We start from the raw sequence: 10,385 nt of genomic DNA, 5'->3' as shown, positions 1-10,385 counted from the left end.
CACCTTCAGCTGAAACTGCAACACTTAATTCAGACGTTTACTTCCAAAAAGAGCAACAATTAATTTAATGTAGATGAGGACTAACGGTAAACAAGTAAGCGGGGATAACCTAAACGTCGTCACACAACTGTAGCTAACGGTGACATGCAGCTCCGGCGTCAGCTAGCCAACTTTGACTGACGTTACTAGCTTTTAGCCAACTTCACCTTATTTATCTAGATAACGAGCATAACTATCTGATTATGCTGCATCACGTTCAACCAACAGCACATCAAATGTGAGCTCTAACATCCACACTAGCTACCGGCACCGGAGAAAACCGTCCAGATGCATCCAGCTAAAGCGAGCTAACCGGAGGGCTAGCTAACAAGCTAACTAACTCCTGTTATCGGCTCTCACCTAAATCCACCTGAATCGTGTTTCCGTCGCGGCTTTTACTTGCCTTTTTTGAGTGATTTGTCCGTCCTCGGTGCTGCAAACGTTTAACTCGGGTCTAGCTAGATATCAGTTGAATTTTCTGACTCTTCGTGTTACTCCTGCCACTCAGGTTGTCGCCATCTTGTTTACCTCCCCCCGCTAACGTTAATGCGTCAAATCAAAGTTTTCCTTCCTCACGGTGAAGCGGCGGCAGGAGTGACAACCGGTACAAACATGAGAGAGAATTCAGTCATTTCAACGTATTTAACTAGTCTGATGCCATTAATTTGTCGGTATATTTATTAGCTTTATTCCCATACATCACAACTCAAGAATTGTAATTTATAATGTTTGTGAGCACTGATCATAACCAGCACTTTCCTTCCCTTTCTGGACACTCCCCCTAACTTCCAACTGTACTGGAGCATCCAACCAGAGCCAAAACTATAAGTCAATTAAATTTATTTAAAGAAAAATAATTGACTACTATTTTTATTATCGATTAATCCTTATTTCCCAAGCAGAAAGTACTAAACAGTCTCAGTTTTCAGCATCAGAGTTGCTGCTTTTAAAAAAAAAACAAAAAAAAACCAATTTGATGACATCACCTTAGACACCCTCTAGATCAAACCATTAACCTGTTAAGTGACTCTTTAGCCTTGATGGTATTATTTTCAGGATCGCTTATACACTAAAATTTACCTTTTAAAAGAGACCAGAGTTATGACTGTAATCAAAAGTGTTGAAGAACAGCAACCACTTTATTTTGGGTACATTATTTTCAGGCTTGTGCACAAAAATGGGGTCAGTGGTAAGAGGTGAATCCATGATGGAAATAACTCTACATCCAACTATGAACTCCCCTATGCCAATCATCTATGCCTGGTTAACCTTGTAGTGTGGCTTAAGTTGCCACTGATTGATGCTGTAGCCAACACCACAGTGACTCTTGCTTAGCTGGGATTTCGGAGTTATATTTATCCCGTGTAAACCCCCTGGGAAATGGCAAACTTAAGGTCTGATTTCACTGATCTGGCATCCTCCTCACCACTGGCTGCTCGAGACTTGTCAACTCCACTACTGCTGCAGCCCAGAGCCATACAGAAATGAATACTGATGGTGATTATCAACATGAATGGATGAATACTTGCACATGTCTATCATAAACTGAGAGTGAGTTAATCTTAGCTCTTACGTATTTGCTAATAAACAAGTACAGTAGTCATAGTGTACCACATTTGTTTGTAGACACATCTGTGACAACTCCACATTTCAGTAAGAGGTCCTTTTTATTGTGAACACTGAAGCATAAAATGAAAGGCAGCAAAAATTGATTATAGCCTGGAACCGTGAGGTAAATTATTCAACATAAAAATTATACAGAGGATCATGTACTATACAGAACAGTATTATTTGATTGGGAATGTAAAGTCAGGTTTTGAAAGGAAACACAAATTGAAGAGTGAAATCATCAGGTGTTGTAGGTCTTTATATATTTCAAGTTGTTACAGTATTAAATTGAAATGTAACAAAACAGGCAAATCGATTATGCAAAAGAAACAGTTGTGATATTTCAACCTGAAAGAAACTTCAAATATAAGGATGAATCTATTCCTCTTTCTACTGTTCTCCGACCTCATTTTCCTCCTGCACACACGCACTTCAAATTTTCAAGATTTCTACTGTGCAACAGTGTCCATTTTCACAAGTGAGCAGAGCTGTAGCTGTGGCAACCAGCTTTTAAGTTATGATAAACAAGAACAAGTAAAAAGAAGAACAGTCCTCTACTTCAGTAATATGGCCTCCGTGGATTATTCTGTGGGGAAAAAAAGACAAACACTTGATTGAATTCCATTATTATTATTGCAAAGTGTGCTTTACCCTTCTGGGAGATGAAAGATTACTGATGGAAATTTACTGAGATGCTGAAGTTGGGTACTGAGATGCTTAGTCTCTGTTAAGCCAGGGTCATTCATGACGCTCATAACTATGTGTTTCCTGGTATACTACATCGGGCTCCAGCCGTAAAGATAAGATGTGTCCTTGCAGGGGATCAGTGTGTTTGCTCAGGCTGTCTCCAGGGTGGGAGATTGAGGGGAATCATTGCCTCGTTATACAATGGGTTGTTTCTTTGTGTCTGTATAAAGTGTGAGGATTGTCTGCGAGTGATTCTGTATGCTCCATTCAAGTGTACACTCTGCTTCCAGCGCCCTGAATAAATGCTTTCTTATAAGACAACGGAGACTTGACCAGACAGTTTCATTTCTTCTGCATCAACCCTCAAGTGGATCAACAGCACAGTAAATAAAATGACAGTGTAAAAATGTGTATAGGCAATTATAGTAGCAGTAGTAGTGAGTGCAAATCTCTATGCATGCATTTACAAATTAGCCAACATAACCATAAACTAATGCTACAGTAAACTGGTATGCATTCATAGTGTTTTGGTACAGAAAAAACAATCAAACGTTGGTTACCAGTGGGTTGGGCCTGAAGCGGTAAGCAAGCATCATCCTCTTTCTGAAAGCGTCATATTCATCGTCGCTTTTTGTGAGCTCAGCTGGACGGTCAACTCCAAACCCTGCTCCGTTCATAGCTGTAGTTCCCCTAGAGAGGGTCACAGAGACACCCAGTCAGTTTTTTTTTTTTTTGGAGAATGAACATATTATATGCTGTTATTGGCATCAACAGCACATATTTAAAGTACCTCTATAAACAAACACCTTGAACATTAAACCTTTTAAAGATTAAGTTTCCCTGGAGCCAGTGAGATTCATTTTTTTTATTTGATGTGGGATACAGTTGTCATGTTGGTCATGTTGCATATTTACATTCTGCAAAGATTATATGACGTGCACTTTTAAAGTCACATGGAAAACTGCCTCTATGAGCACTACTTGCTGCCTTAAGCATTTTGTATTTGTAGTGTTTTCAAACAAGGTGTTTGTGTGAAAAATATAATATATAATTAATATAAGCCAATGAGATAGAACAGTAAGATAGTTTGATTTAACTATAGGGACAAACAAGTAGGATTCAACAAAAATTGATTATGTTTTTGGCATACATTTGTATTTACACAATGGTGTAAACTCTAAAAATAAACTAGTCTAATGGAAAAGCTTGTTTGATATCTGGTATACATATCATTAAATAGAAAACTATGCAACATGGTCAAATTTTTGTCATTTTTATTACTACTGTGACTTCAATGAAAGGTAAACATAATGAAGATGAATACTCACTTGTTAACAGGAGCCTTGATGCCCTGTCCGTCACTGCCGAGACCTTCACCTTCCTTCCAGCCCATCTTCATGAGCATTCGGAAACCAAGATTCTCCACTGTCAACTTGAACTCTTTGTATTCTGAGTAGTCTGGGTCCCGGCCCTCCTGCAAGTCAAGAGGACTGAAATTGTGCATCAATGCTATCCATACACACAATAAAGGGGCTCTGATTTTTGTGTCTACAAGGACTGTTCCAGAAATACTGCACTGACACCAACAGACAAAGGTTTGTATGTTGTGTTTGTTTGTGAGTTGTTTGTGTTTCGTGCTGCTTTGTATGTACTTTGTTGTTGAGTTTCATGTTGTAATGTGTGCATATGTATTGTTGAGTTTTGTTTAGTTTCATATGTATTTTACTGTTCGGTTTTATGTATTTTAAAAGCCCATTTAGAGACAGGCATTGCACTAGCTTAGGCTATAAATACTGTGATATGTGGCATAATAAATAAAGAGGTATGGTGGGCAGATTATTGATTACTAATTTAGCAAAAGTGAGGCAAGGTTGATTTAACTGGGAAAGAATGAAATCAATGACACACATCTCATCCCACAGTATCATCCCCTCACTCAAATTTCATGCCATGTGGCATTGAGCAGTTTGATCCTGGGTCATACGTGACTGCTGACTTTCCAGGAACTTTCCATGACTTTGGCAGCGAATTACCATTACAAAATCTCTGTTGACAGACCTATGTTGTTATTCAACTCTGAAACCTTTAAAGGGTTAAAAAGTGTGGTTTCTACAACAGTGCCAAATTGGGCTAACCAGAGTTTCAAATAAACAAGTGACAATTATCATCTTCTCAGGAAGAGCTAGAGAAATTATCTGGAAGAAGGGACTTCTGGGTAGCTCTGCGGGCTGTTACCACAGCGCCCCCGATCTGGATAAGCAGCTTGAAAATAGAGGCATGGATGGATGATTACAATCTGTTTACAGACATTTCAAGCTGACCCTGGTTCTACTGAATGCTAGATGGCCTTACAGCGGAACAGTATATATTTAATGGCTGATAGCCATCACAAGATACAATATAGGTATATGAAAAATCCAGGTAGATCCCTGCAAAGAGATTCTTGTGTTAAATAATTATGAAATTGATTGATGTGTAATTTTAAAAGGGTCTATAGTATACAGAGAAAATCGATAACTGAAAACAATTATTTAAATGAGTTTAGTGCCTCACTTGACACAAAGCTTAGCCTTATGGATAAAGGTTTATGGATAACAGCTAAATTCTTCCTTGCTAGGCTAGAGAACAAGTGAATTCAGAGGAAATCTGACCTTCAGTGCCTTGAAGGTCTCCATAAACTTTTCCAGTTCCTCAGGAGGCAGGAAGTCACCAATGAAGTGTTTTCCTTTACCCATTTCTGTCAGAGATTCTGCCCACTCTGGAAAACAAAAACTCTTTTTACAGCAAGGCTTCAACATTCACATCCATAAAACATCGACAGCTGATCATGTTGCAGAAGAAAGACCGATATTGACGGTCAGCCTTACCACGTGTCTTCTCCATTTCCATCTTTCGGAGTTGATGCTCCCAGGTGCCCGCCTGCTGATCCACTTCTTCATCGCTGTCGTATTCATGTTGGTGGTCTCTCATGGCCTTCTCCCACATCACCTGCATATCTGCCATTGCACGCTTGTGCTTCATGATCATGTCGTACATCTCTTGCATCTACAGAGTGTGTGAGAAAAACACCACATACCTACATATTGATAACAGGTCACAGGGACTAGTAATCCTGTTACTCCTCTACAAGGCGAAATACATTTAAAAACAACACACAGGGAGTGGAGTTTAATATTTTTATAGGTGGAGTCAGGTATAATAAAAAAATCCATTCATACATTCATTCAGTATTTTTGTACCTCTTGTTGTTCTTTGAGCTGTCTCTTCTGGTCCTCAGATAGTTCTGTCACTCCTACCAGACCGAGAGGCTTCCCCTTCTTATAACCAAGACCTCTCAGCTCCTGAGCTAAAACAGACATCACATAACAGCCTTTTAGATTCATAAATCATCCTTTGGATCTGATGACAGTAAGGCAGAGATAGTACATTAGGATGTAAATCCAAAAACAATGGTTAATTAAGCAACATTTGGTGCCTTTGTATCAACAAATATAATGAGAGTAGATCTACTGTCTTAATAATAATAATACCCTGAGAGAGTTACAGTTTTTTTTCCCGTATCAATTATTTGTCAGATCCTTGAGGATTTAACAAAAATGAATAGTAGTATCTGCATGTATGTGTTGGAAAATGTTTTATAATGGTGTCACCTCCAAAAATGCATCAAGGGACAAAAGACCATGATGTGTATGCACAGTATCTAAAACAAAAGTCTTAATACCAGAGAGAGAGGGTGTGTTTGGGTCTGGAACACTAATCTCCTGCGGGACAATGATGGGAGGCATAGGCAACTCGACTTTGTCATCTTCAGCCCCCCATCTGCTCTTTCTCTTCCGTTTGACAGGCGGGGTTTCTGCCTCCTGATTGTGGGGCTGAAATACTGGGTTCAGTGATGGAGGGATCCCTAGTAATGGAGGAGCAGCTGGGAGCTGCAGGTCTATCCTTGACTCTGCTGCTGGAGATGAGGAGGTCTGGGAGGCTGTAGCACGATACTCCTGTAATTTCTCTTTGTAGAAGTGGAAGGCTGGACTTTGATGGTCGTATAAAAAACTGAAAGGATGCAGAAGATGGTTTGTGTGAAATTTACCCAAGTGAAACCAGGCTTTAAAGAAAATGCAAGTTAAACAAAATGCGGAAAGTAGGAAAGATATTAATACGACTGACCTGAATGCAGGGTTGTCCCGGTTGCGCTCCGCAGCGATGGTTTCCACCTCGGGGCCGCCCTCTGCCACAAACCTGGCCAGCTTCTCAGCCACCTGCTGGGTTTCCGCGTCCACTGGGGGGGAGACTTTAAGCAGCCTATCAGTACTGGGGCTCAATTCACACTCTACTACTGTACCGTACTCAACTGGCCCTCACACACCACCAGTCTAGAGCCAATAGGGGATAAGAAGAGGAAGGAAGGAGGAGGAGGAGCAAGGGGGACAGGGGTGGTGAATGGGGAACTGAATGGACGTGAGTCTTTTAATGTAACAAATTAAGAACATATAAAGCCCTTTGCAGCTTTTTATCTGTTTGTATACTGTCATGGTGTACATGTGCAATTAAAGAGAGGAAGTTTTACTGCATCTTTTAAATATTTATATGCTTCTAAAACAACAAGACACAATTTAAGGGTGAGCAATATAGACAAATTATTGTATGTCACAAGTTGCTGGCAAAACTACAGTACTCCATTAGCACCTTAAAACCAAAAACAAACCTGGTTTATTAAACACATGAGAATAAGAGAAGCTTAACAAGCTATTACCTGTACTGTATATGAACAGCCGAAAATGAAAGGCAGTATGGTTGCGAGTTAGATTAGTACTGTGACCAGTAACTATTTTTGTATGATGGTCTAAAAGCCTGTATGCAGATACGTTTCCCCTTTTAAGATGCAACTGAATACATCTGTCAGTAATACTGTTTCACTCAAGTCTGACACCCTCATGAAGAATCAAATGGGACTTTTATTGCAAAAGACAATTAGGGACTCTACCATCACAGACACAACCAAATGAAAGTCCCCAGTTACCAGGGAAAGCTGAATCAGTCCCTTCCTCCTGCTGCGGTTGTTGTTGTGTAGTGAAACACTAAAAATGTCACACTGCACTCTGTTATTGAGACATTTCATAGTGAAACAGGTCACCTTAACTGGCAGTTGTTGGTGAACTTTATTACAGTAATGTCTTTGTGAGGGGAGGGGTTTGAGGAAAACTATTTTAGCAATGAGGTAATTTAAAGCTACCATAATTCATCATAATGTCTGTGGGTGTCCTTGTGAACTCATGCTGTGACTAGTGATGCCTGTAACTGTCCACTTCCTGTGCAATTACAGTTTAGTATTCCTGAGAGGAATGGTGAGAAAACAAGAGACAAAACTGTGAGAAAAAGTAATCTTACCATTATCTGAGGTGTTCTCAGGTTTGAGCAAATCCTTTCTCAGTTCTGCAACTCTCTTTTTGTAGTAGAGATAATCCATGCTGCTCTTATCATATAAAAACCTAAAAGGCAAGGACAGTTGAAAGCAGATGAGTTTGAAAATATTTTATGGGTTACATAAACCTGCAGGAGCTTCAATGCCCTTCAGACTTACGAGAAAACAGGATTGTCCTTGTAGTCCTCCTTGGCCTTCCTCTCCAGCTCCGATCCCCCCTCCGCCACAAAAGAGGCCATCTTGTCGATAATGAGTCTGGTGTCTGAATCCTCTGGGGGAGAAACTTTAAGCAGGCTATGAGTACATTTACTCTATGGGAACCTATGACAAAATGCCAGTCACAAGGCAACTGTGCCATTGAAGCACGCAGAAGATGCACTGAAATGTCCAAGCCATCGAGTTCTCCAGAGATAAAGTGAAAAACACAGGCCTTGATTTACCTTTCATCTCTAAGAATCTGGAGTAATCAGCCTCTTCTTCCTCATCGTCTTCATCTGGAGAACAAAACACGCTCGGCCTCTGGCTGAGAACTGGACTCTTCTTGGACTGTGAGTAGCTCTTGAACTGACTAAGCATGCTGCTCACTCCGAGGCCAGGCCGCTTGCCGACAAGGATGCTCTTTTTTTGCAATGAGTTTCCTACTGGTGATGTCGTTGAGGTGGAGGGAGTTTTGGCGTCACTGGTGGAACCTAAAGAGAGTATGAGTTAGGAAACATTTAAAAAGTATAGTATCAGCATTTGGCTAAATGCAGTTATTATTGCTGCTTGAGAGGGTGAGAATTAATCTTCAACCAGAACATTTGGCAGATAACTATCTCTGAAATATTATGTTGCAATATCCTATTATAAACAAAAAGAGATACTTGCTGAGTCATAAACAACCAAACAAAATGGAGCACACTGAGAAAAACAAAATGAAATAATGTTTGTCATACTTTTAATCAGCTTTCTTGGGTCAGGATGCCCTCCTGCAACACTGTCAAGGACATATTGTAGCCTGAAGCCTTTGAAACTGTCTTCTACACTCGCCAAAACTATAAGATTACATCTATTTTTTCACTGCAGAGATTAATTTCTACAACTCTGTCTCTGTTGATGCATTATTAAGTTTGATTTTGATGCTGTCTATGTCTTCAACATAACTTACTGGGACTCTCCATGAAACTTCAACAACTTAACCATAACAAAGTTCAGGAAAAATAAAAAGCATGCTTAGAATATCTCTTACATTGACACAGCTGGTATTCAACACACACCATAAAATCCGTGTGCTACCTGTAAATGCAATATGTTCAATAACCTTTGCAGCAACTGTGACTGGTTCTCAACCCTTCAAGGTATATATTTGTCTTGTGCTCTAGTTGCTGTGCAAAATATCAATGTCCTCTTTTGACAAGGACATGAGAATGACTGTAATCCTTTGGTAAAAACTGTGCAGATGAAGGCACTAACCACTGCTGGATTTCTCCTTCTGCATCTTCATAAACTGCTGTAAGAAGCTCCCATCATTTGCAAACTTGTTTGAGGAGGGTCCTTGGAGAGTGGGGGAACTAATGGGATCAGAACAGATGAGATGTCATATTCATTTTTTTGGCTATGCATTTATGTGTAACAATACCGGCTGACAGAATATGATATTACTGTCATTGAAATATAAAGTGGTTGCCATTTGTTTAATGTGTCTGTGTCATATTGTCAGGTACATGTGTCTGTGGTTACCTTGGAGGCAGAGGCTTGTTAGTTGTGATTTGCACGCTCTTTTTTGCTTGCTCTGCCATTTTGGCTTCAATTTCCTTCTTCTTCTGGGCTATCAGCTTCTCTTGACGGAGAATATTCATGTTCATCTTATTTTTCTGTGGCTGCATGTTCTTGGACTTCCATCCTCCTCGTCCTGAAGAAGATTTTAGGGTTAATGCAATGTATGACAGCAATAAACGTGTATTATTTTATACATAGGCTATGTATTATACAGCCGTAGAGATGGCTGTTCAGGAAGCAAAGATAACAGTGACATTTTCTGATTTAAAATCTCGCATACATTCAATGATTTTCATTCTTAAAGGTAGATATATATATGCTATATGTAATATTATAACTTTGCAATGTGACGTTGGTTGCCATTAACTATAGACTTGCAAACACTAACGTTAGCTAATAGATTCTCTGACTGAGCAACAAAAACAACTTTCAACAGCTGTTAGATTTTGATCTGGAAAACAAGACACTTGTGATATTAAAGGAGGATGTTACATGTTGCATATCTGAAGAAAGGTCTGCATTTGTTGGATATAAAGCAAATATAATAACGTAAATGGTGTTCTTCAACAAGTAACGTTAAGCTAACCAGATAGCTGCTGTGCTAACGTTACATTTGTTCGCTTACGTTAACGGCTAACCGGGCTAGCGCTAAGTGTTCGCTGGAGCCAGCTGCTACATATTTAATGTCCAAATCTCATGTAAATGCACACTAAATATTTACCTGCATCGCTAGACTCCATGGTCGTAGCAGGAGCAAAAAGCTTTTTCGAAAACAACGTTTGCGGACTACAATAATACGTCTCACCACTTGCGCTGCTACTTCGCTGAGCTATGTTAGCGCGAACAAACAAGATCAACATTTCCGGGCATAGCT

At 39.8% G+C, this 10,385-nt stretch overlaps 1 protein-coding gene across 1 annotated transcript; it reads right to left on the bottom strand.

Moving 5' to 3' along the window:
- Nucleotides 1-1,888: 1,888 nt before the first annotated feature.
- Nucleotides 1,889-10,371, bottom strand: sugp1 (SURP and G patch domain containing 1). Its single transcript, XM_044368801.1, has 14 exons — nucleotides 10,233-10,371; nucleotides 9,473-9,644; nucleotides 9,206-9,303; nucleotides 8,194-8,442; nucleotides 7,913-8,036; nucleotides 7,720-7,820; nucleotides 6,499-6,622; nucleotides 6,056-6,384; nucleotides 5,574-5,680; nucleotides 5,202-5,379; nucleotides 4,986-5,092; nucleotides 3,663-3,808; nucleotides 2,895-3,024; nucleotides 1,889-2,233 (listed from the first exon to the last, which is right to left on the bottom strand). The coding sequence occupies exons 1-14, from the start codon at nucleotides 10,369-10,371 to the stop codon at nucleotides 2,207-2,209; spliced, it is 2,031 nt and encodes a 676-aa protein (XP_044224736.1). The 3' UTR covers nucleotides 1,889-2,206.
- Between the last annotated feature and the right edge of the window lie 14 nt (nucleotides 10,372-10,385).

This window comes from Thunnus albacares, chromosome 12 (genome assembly GCF_914725855.1).
Source record: "Thunnus albacares chromosome 12, fThuAlb1.1, whole genome shotgun sequence".
NCBI classification, from domain to species: Eukaryota; Metazoa; Chordata; class Actinopteri; order Scombriformes; family Scombridae; genus Thunnus; species Thunnus albacares.
Note: the sequence above shows the minus strand (reverse complement) of the source record. Positions and strands in the feature narration are given on the sequence as shown.